Raw genomic sequence first — 15,180 nt, 5'->3', positions numbered from 1 at the left:
GCTGCTCTGGCGTGCGGGTATATAAACTCAACGCCATCTTCACTCATGTTCTACTCACCCACACAAGGCGTACTGTTTCGCCAAAAACCACAGTGAAACATTATCATGTCTGGTCCTCTGCGGCTTTGTCGCAAGCCTGACTCTACTAAAAAAACAGCCCACCAACTACATGTGGCCGAGTAGAGCCTCGGCTCTTGTTCAAAGTACACACGTGGATATCCATGTCTTTGGAAATGCTGCTCGGCTCTTGCTGTCCGATAAGGACGAGTTGGTTTCAAAGCGGTGCTGCCCAGAAGCGTGGGTATATAAATTCGCCCATTACCGGTTCTTCATGTCTCCATGAATCACTCCTAGAGTCCATTCTCCGAGAAATGTTGACGCATGGTTTATGTCCTTCGTCGGCCTTCTGTTTCTTCTCGAAAAGATGAACAATGAGGAACATGGCGTTTTTGGTTTGAGAACTAAAATTTTTCGACACTATGATCGAGCACTGCACTTCCTGACGGACTGCGTTTTCACAAAACCGAAATGCTTGACTGAGCCATGGATGTCCTTTTCTTTTTTCGCAGCACCTCTCATGATTGGATATAGTGGAAGAAACCCGGTAGTTTGATTTCCCTTCAAAGCGAAGTCCAAGCAAATGATGCGCAAAAGTCCTGTCCAAAAGGACATGTCCAGTGCGGTGTGGCAGCAAAACGGCGATGGCGGGCGACCAAAACAATATCTCGCCAATGTGATGACATGGAGGAGCGAACAAAAAGGCGACGGGGTGCAGACAAGGACGGTGCGCCTTCTGAGATTGATCTTCAAAAGAAAGGTTTGAGAACGTCATGTTCGAGTGTGCCAAAGGTTGCATGATCATGGGTGAAGATGCACAGTACCAAGATCATCGTGATGAGGTTGATGTGAAGAAAGAGCTCTGGAGCCCAAGTTGCATTGATGCGCATAGTTGAACGCCGTCGACCATTATCCAAGTCCCTGGCCGCAGCCATACCAAAATCCCGACCAGACATATCCATGCCGTCCCAGTATCCAACCCACCAAAAAGAAAAAGAAAAGAAAACACGATCTATATGCCGCAAACCAAACACGCGCACGCAAATGCCATGCTATGTTACAAGCGGTCTATACGTCTATGCCAAACAGCAGTCGCATGTATAGGTAATGACCGTCATCGTCGGACCGATCGCTCGTCGACGAAGAAGAGGAAGAAGGTGTCGGGGGTATCGCAGAAGTGTGTAATTCGTAATCGTCATCGCTTAAACGATGAGCAGCTTCTCAACGTTCTCGCCCGCGCTGCGCTCGCTCATGCGGTTCCATGCGGCGTAGGTAAGGACACCGCAGGCGGCCCACATGACGGGGACGGCGGCTTCGGCGCCAGCTAGTCAAGATGTTAGTAAGGTCGCTTTGTTTTTTGACGTTCCTTTTCATGACGTACTTGGGCGCTCGGCCTGCGCGGCCATCTCCATGACGCGGGCTGCGCTGCTGGTCGAGCTGGAGGAGTTGGCGCGGATGGTGGCGGGTGCGATGCGCTTGCCGGCGAAGGCAGCGGTTATGGGGACGCGGGTGGCGATGCGTGCGAACATGTTGTTGATTTGAGTTGTTGAGGTTTGAGGATGTAGTATCGAGGAAACCGAGTTTATGTAGCGACAAGTGGCGACGTGAGTAATCTCAGTAATGACACGTATAAACAAACAATAGTCGTCGTCGTAGTAAACCCTCTTAAAGATAGACAAAGTAACTCTAATGTTTCTAATGTTTTAACGTAATTTTATTACTAAGACGCTAGTCTCTAAGTAAGTTTTCTTCTATAATTTTACTTTAGCATTTTATTATTTTTACTAACTTATATCTACTAGTCTACTCTAGCTTAAAGCGCTTTTTATAACTAGCTATAATTATAGTACTAATTTTACTTTTTTTTTTCTACGCACGCGTAAGCTACGCTTTTTTAGTATTACTAAGAGTACTAGTAATATACTTTATAAGTAGCTTATTTAGAGTATTAATTTTTAGTTAAATAAAGTTAATATTATTATAATTTTTATTTATATACTATTAGTAAGCCTACTTTATTATTACTTTACTTACTTTATATAAACTAATTTTTTTAAATATTATAATAGCTAGCTTAATAGTTTTATCTTTTTTTAAATTTTTAATAAGTTTTTTAACTTTCTAGATTATTCTTTATACTTCTAGTAATTAGAGGTTTAGTAAATATCTTACTACTAGTAGCTTAAATAGTTAGTTATAGCTAAGAACTAAGCTATTATAGTATTTTATTACTATATTAGTAGAGAATTTAAATAAAGTTAGTATAATATAACTTAAAATAAGTAGTAATAGTACTTTATATACTTAAACTTTAACTATAGTTCTACTATTTTATTATAGAGTTATTTTAAAAACTTATTACTATACTATAAATATATATAGAGATGTACTAGCTTAGAATTTATTAGTAAATTATAGTTATTATATACTTAACTACTTAAAGTACTATTAAAGTTATTATAATTAGATTATTACAAGATAAGCGCGTAAACAAGAAGAAGATAGACAAAGTAAACGTGCGTAGTTTTAAGTAAATCTAGAGAAAGAGAATACAGACACGGAACACGGTTTATATAAAGAAAGTGGGCCTAGGGAAGGAGTTGACAGGGCTGAAGGGAAAGGAGGCGAGGCCGGACATGGCGCGAGCAGAAAATTTAGGGGCGGTGAGCGATCCGTGCAGGGATGTGCCAGGTCGAGATAGGCTTGGCTGCCAGCACGTGAGTGGGTCGGGTGCGGAAAGAGCAAAGCGAAGTCTGGGGTAATGTCACTTTTGAGGAAGGCATGGCCCTTGCATCACGCGGCCTGGACTCATGCTGAGAAGTCTTGAAGATGATGCATTCGATGTATTGCGATTGAATGCGACTGGATACAAGGCTTTTTAAGCTCCGCCGGCTCTATCTCGCAAAGAGCCGCAGAGACCCTGCTTTGAGATCGGCACTGCGGCGCATCCCCGGCCTTCTAGACGAATCTACCGAGAATTAACCTGCTCTCGCCACCCCAGTCTCAACAACAACTCAACAACAATTCTAGCGTACACTGTTCAGTCCCATACACTCCAATATTGTTCGTCATTTCCGTGCGGTCGTTACGTTCCGCTGCAATACATACGAAGGCCGTCAATCTCGGGTCGTCACTAACAACGAGTTCGTCGGAATCTATTCATTCTGATCTACAAACTTACTTCCGCACGCGATACCGAGCGACGGCTGTCAAAATACATTATACGTACACACTATGTCCATCACCTACTTCTCATTAACATCAGGAAGATGCGAAAAGCCTCCGCTCATGCATTCTTCCACAAGAAGTCCTCGACCTTCTTCCCCTCGCACACCTTCATAATTGAGTCTCGCATTATAACCACTGGAGGCCTCTCGCGGAGTCTATTATCCCGTTTGTTCTTGCAACCCGCTTGTTCTACAACGACGTCAGTCATGGTAAGTCGAAGACAGCTTATCGCCGATTTGATGCAGATACGCTGCACTTCCGACACATTGCTAAATCCAGGACTGCGGGTGTACTCCGGCGGCCATGCCGTAGATCCCAATTCTTTGAAGCGTCGCGCGATTGCGATCAGGATCTCGGTGCAAAGGTCCAGGACTGCAAAGCAGTTCAATCGCGCTATCGGAAAGGAGCCCTCATATTCTGGTCGGAGGACCTCTCGAGCCCGACGAACGAGCTCGGATGGGGAGAACCTAGCGAATAACTCCTCGTGTGATGTGAGCTTTGGGAACTTTCGAGTGAACTTGTCGTCGTCTATGAGTTTCTTCCAAAAGTCCATGTCGGGTGTGTAGAAGTTATGGAAGCTGATCGCCGCGGAAAGATTCATCTTCGACATGCTGATCTTCTGATCCTTGCAAAAGGCTGTGCGAGGCTCTTCCCTTGGCGCTTCTGTAAGCATGGCTCGGGCATTGCCCAACTTCTTGTAAATCTTAGCGCCGCAAAAGAGTTCGAAAACGTTCGCAAAGTCTTTTGTCGGCTCTTGACCTCCCGCAAAAACAACCGATTTGAACGCATTACGGAGCTCTTCAAGTATTGGAATCCGATCGCACCCACCATCGATCTGCTGCAACATGTTGTACAGATGCATTACAGCGCCAAAGATGTTCTGTTCGTTAAGGATCTCGAGGCCGACGTAGAGAGTCATGTCTGAAATGGCGGACATGTAGCTTCCTGTGACCCAGGGAGACTGGGAGTAAACATCGAACGTTTTATCCGAGAGAATAATCTTCAGTTTCTTGTCCAGACTGATCATAACATCGAAAAAAGTGCGGTAGTATTCGACTCTGGTCCCACGGGGCTTGTGGACTAGTCGCTGCATGGCGCTTAATACTTCGTTCGCGCGGCTAAGTACGACGATTCGACAGTTCGGTGGGGACTTCCCCATCTTCTCATACTCGTGCAGAAAGCTACGCCCACTCTCAAGAAGCATATGCGCCGTCGCTACGGTTGCGGAGCACGAGGTCTTCTCTTTGACGCGAACCATCATGGGGAGGTTTAAAGGATGTGGCATGTGCGCTCTAAAGGGAAACTGCCTGTGCGTATGTATCTGATCCATATAGGGCATGGTTTGATGCGTTTCAAAGGCTGGGTGTTGAGCAATACCCCTGATCATAGATACGAGCAGCCTCCTGTCGTGTGTATACCGATCGGCACAAATGGTCGACGCTCTTATCTCACGCTCGGCATCTGAAAGTTGATCTCCATCGAGGGATGCTAAGTCTGTTACGGACTGCGCGAATGTTTTCTTCGCCTCATGCTCTTCAGAGGCATTGCGAAAGAAGGTTTCGAAGCGACCCCGCTCTTTCTCAAAGGACGGCGGTAGTTCGTGTGTTTCGGCGAACGTTTTGAAGAGTTGGGTAGGCCAGATCAAGCCACAACCATGTGTTAACTCAGCAAAATTTGCGGCCGAGGCAGTTCTGCTAAAGTCTGCAGATGCCAGTTGCTCGGCGGTTGTCGCTGCTCGCGGGCGGCCAAATTCTCCAAAGTCATGAAACAAGCCCTCCTCGTAATTGTACATCTTCGCACCTTTGATTCTCACTAATTCCAGGAAATGAAGAGCGAAATTTGTCAACCAGCCAGCAACTGCCAGAGGCATTTCCCCAGCTGCATAGGACGTCCAGATTGCTTTTGTAGTCTCCACGATGGCTTGAAATTCCGTCAAGTACGCGCGCACCGCGAAGACTAGCTCCATTGGGTCATCTGCGATAGCTGAGCGTTTAGTGTTGGGCGATGGTATGTCTTCTTTCCAGTACTCGGATGCGGAATAGGATGAATCTTGCTCAGCTTCGATTAGTCCAGCCAACGTTTCGAAGTTGTTCTTTGTCGCCAAAGTGGGTTTTTCGGGCGGCGTCCTGGGAGTACCCTTGGAGCCCTTGCTCCTCCGCTTCTTCGGCGCGGGGAAGAGCAAGGCATATGCCTCAGCCAACGTCTCGTTGAATATCTTATGGCGGTCCGTTGAATCCTGAACTCCTTGCGTTGATACCGGCAGTGACTCGTAGTACTTGGTCAGCGTGCTGCGGTTCATGATGACCGTCTTGAAAGCCATCTGGATGTCCTCCGGCGGCCGCTTTCCCATGCTTGCAGCTTTCCGAGCCCGATCGAATATCTCGCGCACTGTTATATCATCATTCTGTAAGTCTTCTTCCTTCTTTGCGCCGCAGCGCAGATTGGTTGTACCTACTGTATCGAATGTGTGCAGCCAGCGGATGACGATCGAGGTGCCGCGCTTGTACGTTCGATAGACGTCGGATAGGTCGTATGGGAGCGGCTCCGACGTCTCTGAGGGGGTGCGAGTGAGCATCTTGATGCTGTGGGCGATGGAACTCGATTGGGATGTCGTGGTGCTGAGCGGGATGGGAGCCGAAATTGTGAGCGTGGTCGATATTGTGTTAGTGTAAGGTGAGGCGAAGTCTTGAGACGTGATAGCTCGAGGGTTGGTTGTCGTGTAGCTTTGACGATGGACAAAATCCACGAGTGCGAAAGCTTGGGGTTTTATTCTGCGGCACACAGTAAGATATTCATTTCCAGGCTGCCATGCAGGCAATCATCGTGCGCGTGATTGGTGACAATGCTCTAGCGGGCTACCGTCCCATAGTTCTACTGTCGCGTAGTCGAGGGACATCCGTAGAACATTTCCAGCCTCTCACAAGCTGTTGTCGCATGATCCCGTGGGTCAAACCAAGCCTACCACCAGATGCGCGTGTTCTGTGTTCAGAACCGTGGTACAGAATCGTGATCGGTAATTCACGGGAAACATCACCGCCGACTTAATCAGTACTCCAGGTCTACCCGAAGCTGGCGCGCGCATGCAGCGGTGATGGCTCATACCAGGCAGCTCGATGCGTCATTCGAGGAGGAGAAAGCGCGGATGTTGCACGTATGAGTAGTTACCGTCACAGCTAAGTTAATTGCACATTGGGAGTTACTAATGCGCGTCAAAGATGCCCGGAACATACGCTGCACAAATGATGTTGGTAGTTGTTGTGATGGAAGGCTGCTGCGGAAACGTAAGCGGGGAGATTGTTCGGCGGACTAGCGCGCCAAGCATTGATCAGCACACGATCTGGTGAGGCTAGCGCACCCTCGTTGGGCGAAACGGAAGGAACGGTCTCGGACTACTCATCAACATGCAAGCAACGTGCCCTTTCGACCACTATTAAAAGCGATGATAACAGCACATATACTCAGCTGTAACGTGTTCATTACGGCTAACAGATTCATAAAACACGCGACACTACCTAGGTATCATCAGACCATCCGCTAAATCCACCGTGTCTGCCTTACATATCCTTCCATAGGTAGTCCTCCGGCTTGACGTCTCCGCAAACCTTGACCATAGCGTCACGCAGGAGAGCCAAACACTCATTTTGCCTAGCCCGCTTCAGCCCCGCAGCTCCTGACTTCAAGTCTTGGTGATTAATGAAGAGCCTGGCCTGCTCCAAAAAGTCGTTGGCAGCTTTCACAGTGTTTGATGAAACGTCGGGAAAGCTATCAACCCCGGAGTTCTCCACGATGGTCCTCCTCCATAGTTGCATGTCTTTTGGTAGACCCCCTGGCTTCGAGATCCGGTGGGCAACATCCCCGAAGAAGTCGAGCATCAGTTCCACAATAGCGAAGAAGTTGACCTTTGCTACTGGAAACGGCCCTTCGAATTCCGGTAATATGTGGTCCTTCGCGCGAAGTAGGATCTCGGAAGGCGTGAAGTGGGCCAGGACGTTGGGCCTAACATCGTGCGTTCTGTTAGAGAGCCGCTTGTCCGTGATCTTGACTAGGAACTTGGTGTCCAAACGGCAATGAAGCATGGTCTGGGTTGCGAATTCTGACATGGTCCACATACTGATTGGAGGGGCGGTTCGAACGTTCGTCATTCTTTTTGCCGTTCTTTTCAACCCGGCGAATACCGGCATTCCATTTCTCATGTACCACAGCTCCTGGCCATTGGTGACCCGAGCCGTGTTATCAAAGTTGGATGTGGGCCGTCCTTGAGAATGTGGAAAGATCGCCGGGCTGAGAAGGTCGCAAAGATGCTCCAAGATGGGAATACGGGGGCAAGAGAACCCAATCTGTCGGAGCATATTGTACATATGCAGCATGTTGGAGAGACATCCGTCCTTGTTAAGCGGCCAGCTACCAACTAACATGTTGCGCGCCGCGATGGTCGCCATGTAGCTCCCAGCGACCCACGGTGATTGCGAGTATAAGTCAAACACCTTCAGGGCACTGAATTTGTCGAGTTGTTTGACGTAGTCCTTCGCCCTGGGGCTCCAACGGTCTAACGACTCGGCCTTGGCTGGATCTTTGCCGGCTTCAAGTAGCTTTAAGATCGCATTCCGGCTGTCGTTTGCGAATGATAAGACTTTAATGCGGCTGTTCGTAATACGCAGATACTCGGTAGGCTTCGGTGGGTTCAAGCTGCTGCGGCAGCTCTCTACGAATAAGTGTACCCCCATGATGAGACTCGTTCGCATTATCATCTTGGGCTTTTGGGCTTCTTTAAGTAGCCATAAGAGAGGGACGCTTAGCGGGAACTGGAGATTGTCCTCGCCATACGAATCCTTCATCCAATCGCTTCTACAACTCAACGAATCCATCATTTCTTCGAAAGGTGAGGCCCACAACGGATGTTGATAGATGCTTCGGAACATAGACCGCACAATGTCTTGATCGTGTTGGTATCGCTTGTTTGCAATGTTTGTGAGCTTTTGGACATGCTCAGCGACAGTATTGGCCTCCTTTGTTGGAAGGTAGGCCAGGATCGAATCAACGAAGTCTTGCTTAAGGGCCTTCTGTTGCGAGTGCGCCTTGAAATAATCTTCGAACTTGCGGCGCTCCACGAGGTTCAAAGACTCATCTTTTGCTCCGATTAGCGCCTCGAATTGACAGAATTCGTTGTATGGCCAGATGAGACCGTAACCGTTAGTTAGATCTTGGAAGACATCTTGCTCATGGCCTGATCTAAATCCTTCAGGATCTTGCAACCACCTGGGCACAAAGCTGCCTCTTGCTTCTGCCGGGTTGTCTTTTTCATGGAAAAAGGACCTCAACAGTGCGTCATGATGATCCGTAACGGGTGATTGTGAACGAATCCATTGGATCAAGTAATTTTGCACCATGTTCGTGAGCGATCCTGCCGCAGCCAGAGATATTTCACCAGCAGCAACGGAATTCCATAAATTCTTGATCGTCTCGATGGTAGTTTGAAGCTCTGTAACGTAGGTATGCAGCGCAACAGCTTCGCCAACGGAGTCGTCGGTGATGGAAGAGTTGGCGGAGTTACTGGGGGCTTCAGCTTGCCAAAAGTCTGATGCGCAGGCGTCGAAATCGGGCTCCTCCTCAACAATATGAGCTAGAGTTTCGAATGAGTTAACGGTGGGTGTCGCTTGCGAAACATTCGTGATTGGCCTCTTCGGTTTGCCCTTTGGTGACTCTGGCGGGAAGAGAATCGAATACGCCTGGGCGAGAGTCTCATTGAAGACTTTGTGACGCGTTGTCGCCGCGATGGTATCAGCCGACGCTGTAGGGAGACGATCGTAATACTTGGTGAGTTTGTTACGGTTGACGAGAACGACCTTGAACGCGTCATGAATCGTTTGTGGAGGGTTACGTTTGCTTTTCGAGGCTTTCTTCGCTTTCTCCAGCAGTTGCTTGATGGTAATGGCATCCGCTGCTGATACTGGCGTGGGGCTCCTGTCGAATGATGTAAGCCATTCCAGTACCAAACATGTTCCGCGCTTGTACGTCTGGTATACGGTAAACAGGGTTGACGGCAGCCGATCGTTGCTGGTGGGAGTTGATGTAGCCATCTTGATAGTTTATTAGCGTACAGGGGATTACGTTCCTCATATTGTAGCCACAAAGCATGAAAGACGACTGTTCGTTCAACTGTTGTCGGTTCTACCGCGATCGGTCGAGCTGGATGATGCAACCATGGTTCGCTCCATGAGTCACTCCCAGACACATAGCGCACGATCTTACCTCGCCCAGATCACGGAATGTGCACTTCGCTGTGCGGAACCTCTGTGATGTCTTGAGGTCGCGAGGAGAAGACATCTCACTAAAAGCGCGCAAAACTAGACACAATAAGCCATCGTAGCCGCCTCACTGAAGCGTGATGATGTCGCGCGTAGCTAGCAAAAACGTGCCACCTCGAGGCTGCGGGAAGGAGACATCTCACGCGATGCGCGCACAACTGGACACAATATACCATTGTAGACGCCTCGCTGAAGTGTGATTTCGCGGTAGAACAGATCGCCTCGAGGCTGCGTGGACACGACATCTGACCGGGAACGCGCAAAACGCGATACAACAAACCATTGTAGGCGCCTCGCTGCACCGAAATTTTGCGCATCGATCAAGAACATTGCGGGAGCGATACCATCAGTGCAAAAGCCGAGGTGATGACTGGATGCAACGACTGAGCCATCCGTGGAACGAAGATGAGTCCCCGACCGCGCTAGCCTGCATGCGGACCACCAGCCAGCGACTGCCATCAGGGACAGAGGCGATGTCAGCAAGCAATGCGCACATTCCATGGCTGGCATGAGCGTGATAGCCATTGGCGAAAGGGAATTCTTGGGGATGTGAGGAAGCGACTCTGGGTGCGCGCACGCCTGCAGACGTCATCGACAAGAGGGAAGCACAGCAATCGCCATCGCGACTGCTTAACATCCGCAGATAAATCTGGTAGATCATGGAAGACGTATGCGGCAACAGCGATAGATGGCTCTCGGGGGTGTCTGGATGAAGAAATCGCTCAAAGTCCCCGCACGCCTAAAAAAGTCATCAACAAGAGTGAAGCGCAACGAAAGCTAGCAAGACTGTTCGATCTCAGCGTAATGCGTAAATGCCATCGTGTCGCTGATCTGAACGCGGCAACGGCGATAGGTGGCTGGCGAGGGTGCGCTGTGCGTGTGCGAGGATGCAGCTCAGGGTCTTCGTTCCGGTAGACGTCATCAATGGAAGCACAGACACTGCGCAGGAAGGCGCGACTGTGGACTCATATTTGATGGAGTGAATTAATATCTGACATACTCATTAGCTGCTTTCTCGCAGGCTTATCAGAAAAAGCATACCTATACACAAACTCCGCCCAATGCTTAGGCAGTCAAAATACCAGTCCAGCAATCAACAATCCAGAGGTCCCAGTCCCTCTCTAAACCCCCATTCCTTATCCCGACCCAACCCCCACTTCCCTTCTCATTACAACATCCCCTCATCCCTCATCATGACTTCCCGCCCTTCCGTTGCTTAACCCTCGACCCAATACTATCACTTCCACTCGCCTGCAACCCCGCACCACTCGCCGGCGTACTCGGCGTCTCCTCAATCCTCTCCATATCCTTCTCAACCTCCACATCCTCCTTGATCAACTTCTCCGTCTCCTCTGTCTCTTCATCCGTCGGCGCGTACTCGCTACGGTCATCATCCGCGTCCTTGTACACGACAAAGCGGTATGCGATCCTGCAGATGAAGAACCACCAGAAGAGGTTGACGGCCTGCAGCGACGCGAGGAGGGCGAAGGTGATGTATTGACTGATCCAGCACTTGTACTGTTGCGTTTCCCAGTTGAGCTCGAACGGACCGACGGTTTTGAAGGTGGTGAGGATGGAGTAGATGATTTTGAGGTTGATGTAGTGGCGTGTGTAGCCCCAGATGACCATGAAGACGAAGAAGTAGGGGCCGACGATGGGGGAGTCGATGTAGTTTAGGCATTTGGACGTCTAGATCGCGTTAGTGAATCAATCTTGGGGTTGGGGAGAATTTTGACTTACAGCCAAGAAGAAATCCGACACATCGTGCGTGATGTACACTGCAATCCCCATGTACGTGAAATGAAACCTGTAGCTCAACCAGATCAAGCTGACAGTAATAACATGATGCGCAACCAACTCCTTAAAGTCCTTCCGCGGCTTCTCCAGCATAAGCAACAGCACAATCGCCTGCTGCGCCCAGTAACTCGCTTGGAGGAGATAGTACGCCTTGACAACGGCCTCGTGCGTGCGGTGCGGAAAGCCCTCATACATCCCAATAGGATTGAAGTACCACACCGGCGTGCGACTCATAATCCAGATGCCAAACGGCCCGTACAGCGCAAAGTACAGCGCCGTGTACGCCTGCTCCATGAACCTGCTCTGTTTATCCCTATTCTTGATCCCAAGCTTTACCGCAATCGGGCGAATCAGTCGCTGCATGCAGAACTCGCGCGTGAAGCTCAGCACGATGATGTAGAAACCGACGAAAGCAAAGTCACGCCCGCCCTTGCCGTAGTGAACTGGGCCATTGGGATCCGCGCGGACGTAGGCGGGGATGAGCGGGTCGTCGCGTGCGAGCGGGTAGGACAGGAAGAGGCAGGCGGACAGCGGGTTTGATTCGTAGGGGTAGACGAGGTAGAGGGCAACGATTGTGAGGCCGAGGATGAGCGGCAGCAGCCAGGTATGGCGGATGCATTGGCGCTTGAATTTGGAGAGGTAGCGGCGTGTTGTTCGTCGTTTGGAGCGGCGGGCGGACTTCTCTGGTTTCTGCGGGAGCTGTCAGCGCGTGCCCTGCATACCCTGGATGAGGGCCAAAAAAGCACTCACCGAGTCCATGCTCGTCGGGCTGTTCAGCGGCGGGGTGCTCGTGCGGTGTGTAGCCAACGCTGGGACGTCGACATCGCCAGGTACATCGGAACCCAGCGCACTAGACTTTCTTCTCCGCCTGGCTGCGCCGTGCGTTGCTGTATTGTGTGGCAGTGCGCCGTTGAGGGGAGGAAACGGTTCCGTCATTGTGAGGTTGAGGAGAAGCGGAACGCGGAGGACGGGTCGGTAGTCGCAATACCTTGTCTGTTCTCAAGGAGAAACAAAACACCTCCCAGACGACGTAGAAGAAGCTCCGAAGAAGAGCCTGCAGCAGAAGATATAAAGCGGCTGAGATATAAAAGCGGATGCGTTGCTTCTCCTTTCTCTGGCTTTCCCGAGGCTCGCCGCAAGTCAGGTCTCGCTGGCTCGACGTCCCAAGCAATTTCCGACCGGTGGAGTGGAGCCCTTGGCTTTCCGTAGCGCGTCGATCTGCTGTGAGCGAATGCCAGGGGTACGTCTTATGTCAGCGGCGTACTCGCTTAAAGCTACTGTTTAGAAATGCTGGAGAACCAATGCGACGTGAGTGATGATGCGGATGCGGAATGCTTTTTGGACCCTGATGGAGGTACGGCTCGGGTCCCTTCCGAAATCTGACAGAAAGACAGCAGGAGCGTGCGTCACAAGTGTCGGAACAAGCAATCGAGGCGGGTGATGGGTCGGGGAGCTACCCGGACCAAAAGCAACGGTGATATGGAAGCTTATATTGCGATCATTGGTGTCTGCATCTACATGGCTGCTGTCACCTACTAATACAGCTAGACTACATGTCTTCTACCGATAAACATACATATGCGCTATGCTGCAGGTCTTAGTCTGCTCCCTGCATGACCATGTGCCTGAGTAGGCGCACCATTTGCTTTTATCTCCAATCTCTTCCCCGCAATCTCAAGATTCTTCTTCAATTCAGTCGTCGGTGTGCCAACGCTGCTCGCGGTCACTGTGCTGTCCATGCTTCCTTTTCTGGACAGTACCCCATCCTGCCGCAACAAGCCTTTGATGCCGCCCGCCTTCCGCGCTGGAAGCTCGCCTTTTCCAGCGGTAGCGACGTAAAGTAGGTACTTCAAGTTCGGTAGTGTGTGGCGAATGTCGACGGGGCGCAGACCGAGAGAGTTGGAAAGGATTTCTATGTTCTTGTTGAGGAGGAAGACGCCGTACTCGAAGCGATAACGGACGACGTTCTTCATGTAGAGAGGGTAAGTGCGTTGGGGGTTCTGATTGGCCTGCGTAACGGCGAGTGGGTCGTCAATGGTCGATGTCGAGCCGTGGGGCGATATTGGATACGGTAGTATGACGGAGAGATAGGGCGATAGTGAGTTGACGACTTGCGCGACGTATCCCAACGCTGCCGAAGTAACGTCTGGATTTACTTCGTCGAAATTGGAGTTCGGTAAGAGAAGGCCTCGTATCGTGAATGCGAGCGCTTTGCCCTGAACAGGCTCGATAGGGAAGATCCTGAGGAGATCTTCGCACACCCTTCGCCGTTGGCCAGTGATATCCTCAGCAGCTTTCTCAATGAGTTCCTTACTCTCGGTACACTTTGCTCGTTCTTCATCAAGCGCGGCCTCGGCTTTCGCTTGCAACTCCCGCCCCGCCTGCATCTTCTCTCGTCGATATTTGATGTTGGCTTGAAGCTCGTCCCGCCTTCTCCGCGCAGCCACCACTCTCCTCTTCTCAGCAGTAACAGCAGCCTGGACGGTCCGCAGACTTTCTTCCGTCTCGGGAACTGCCTCGACCGTGCAGATATCCTCCTTGTTCGCCGCAAGTATGCCCTCAATCTCGTCGGCGATCCGGTCCCGTGTAGTCAGCGCATCCTGGATGCAGTCGTCTAGTGTTGATAATCGCATCAGCGCATCGTATGACGAAGAAGTCAGGGCCTTCCCGTCTGGGTTATTCTTCGGGGGTGCGAGAAGTTCAGGGCGCATTCGCTCCTCTACTGGCAGATCCGTGAAGCTGGTGTAGATTCCGTCCGTCATATGGAAGAGTATGCAGTTCTGCGGGAGTGGGTGTCTGAAGCTTCCGAGGCTCCTGCCTATGAACTGCAGCGACCTGAATTGTACTGTGTAGTCCATGAGGTACTGCCAATCCTGCATCGTCTCGCTCTTCGCCCACACCCTCACAGTAAGTTTGTCGAGTCGCGTGACACCAGGGCCACAGGGTCCGAGATCGAAAAACTTGAAGTTTGGGTTCATCGCCTTCTCCGCGACCTCGGAGATGTATACCGGGTCGTCCTGGTCGTCCACATGCAAGCTGAAGAAGGTATCCGCCATGCGCCCTGCGGTAATGTCTTCCAGCTTCTTCTGGCGGAACAGCGGAGTCGCATTGGTCCACTCCATAGTTGAGCGCCGTCGCAGTCCTCTTCCATACCCGGGTCTGGTTGCCGTGTTCGGGGTGGGTTCGCGCAAGCCGCCATTGCTGCGCCGCGTGTCCTCGGGGGAGGTGAGGTCGCTCGAAGATCGCGAATGCGCCAGGCCCCTGCTCTCTCTCAAAGCCAGCGCCTTGGTGGGCGACTTGAGCGTACTCGGTATGGCTTCATCGTCGATGGTCCGCCCGCGCGACTTTGGGGGAGACAAGCTAAGCGTGAGGTTGCGGATGGTGATGCCTTGGAGGTGTCTGAGCTTGCGATTCTGGCAGACTATCAGCGGCTACAACCCTGGTATTCTCGACGCGCATACATATGCAAGCAGCCACGGGCGCTCACGTGGTGGAGACTTGGGCTCGGCTGCCTGGGACTCGCCGGCCATTACGTCGCTGATCTTGTTGGTAGGCAGGGGCGGGGACAAGAAATATTCCGGCAAGTTCTCATCGGAGCATCTTTATGAGCAACATCAAGCCGAGCAATCGCAATGACGCAGCGCATAGTAAAGCTTGGAAGCTTGCTGGTGAACGCGTGTTTGGAGTTCCCAGCTGTCGTATTGGATCAAGCGGACCTCCGCGGCCTGGCCCGTGCTTTTTGAGACTCGCAACTTTCATCCACCACCATCGCCGGCGGCCATTGGCATCACCA

General features: G+C 50.9%; 5 protein-coding genes across 5 annotated transcripts; all 5 read right to left on the bottom strand.

Annotated features, from left to right (window-relative positions):
- Positions 1-1,259: 1,259 nt before the first annotated feature.
- J4E92_008052 (uncharacterized protein) lies at positions 1,260-1,586 on the bottom strand (the record flags this gene model as incomplete). Its single annotated transcript, XM_051499409.1, has 2 exons — positions 1,260-1,381; positions 1,439-1,586. The coding sequence occupies 2 exons, from the start codon at positions 1,584-1,586 to the stop codon at positions 1,260-1,262; spliced, it is 270 nt and encodes an 89-aa protein (XP_051350192.1).
- Positions 1,587-3,343: 1,757 nt separating this feature from the next.
- On the bottom strand, positions 3,344-5,860 carry J4E92_008051 (uncharacterized protein; the record flags this gene model as incomplete). Its single annotated transcript, XM_051499408.1, has 1 exon — positions 3,344-5,860. One exon carries the CDS (start codon positions 5,858-5,860, stop codon positions 3,344-3,346), a length of 2,517 nt encoding a protein of 838 aa, XP_051350191.1.
- Positions 5,861-6,839: 979 nt separating this feature from the next.
- On the bottom strand, positions 6,840-9,362 carry J4E92_008050 (uncharacterized protein; the record flags this gene model as incomplete). The annotated part of the gene is made up of 1 exon (XM_051499407.1): positions 6,840-9,362. One exon carries the CDS (start codon positions 9,360-9,362, stop codon positions 6,840-6,842), a length of 2,523 nt encoding a protein of 840 aa, XP_051350190.1.
- A 1,419-nt stretch (positions 9,363-10,781) lies between these two features.
- J4E92_008049 (uncharacterized protein) lies at positions 10,782-12,323 on the bottom strand (the record flags this gene model as incomplete). The annotated part of the gene is made up of 3 exons (XM_051499406.1): positions 10,782-11,279; positions 11,331-12,077; positions 12,138-12,323. The coding sequence occupies 3 exons, from the start codon at positions 12,321-12,323 to the stop codon at positions 10,782-10,784; spliced, it is 1,431 nt and encodes a 476-aa protein (XP_051350189.1).
- Positions 12,324-12,970: 647 nt separating this feature from the next.
- J4E92_008048 (uncharacterized protein) lies at positions 12,971-15,156 on the bottom strand (the record flags this gene model as incomplete). The annotated part of the gene is made up of 2 exons (XM_051499405.1): positions 12,971-14,800; positions 15,151-15,156. The coding sequence occupies 2 exons, from the start codon at positions 15,154-15,156 to the stop codon at positions 12,971-12,973; spliced, it is 1,836 nt and encodes a 611-aa protein (XP_051350188.1).
- Between the last annotated feature and the right edge of the window lie 24 nt (positions 15,157-15,180).

The sequence above is a fragment of the Alternaria infectoria genome, assembly GCF_024043175.1.
Source record: "Alternaria infectoria strain BMP 0036 chromosome Unknown scaffold_15, whole genome shotgun sequence".
NCBI classification, from domain to species: domain Eukaryota; kingdom Fungi; phylum Ascomycota; class Dothideomycetes; order Pleosporales; family Pleosporaceae; genus Alternaria; species Alternaria infectoria.
Note: the sequence above shows the minus strand (reverse complement) of the source record. Positions and strands in the feature narration are given on the sequence as shown.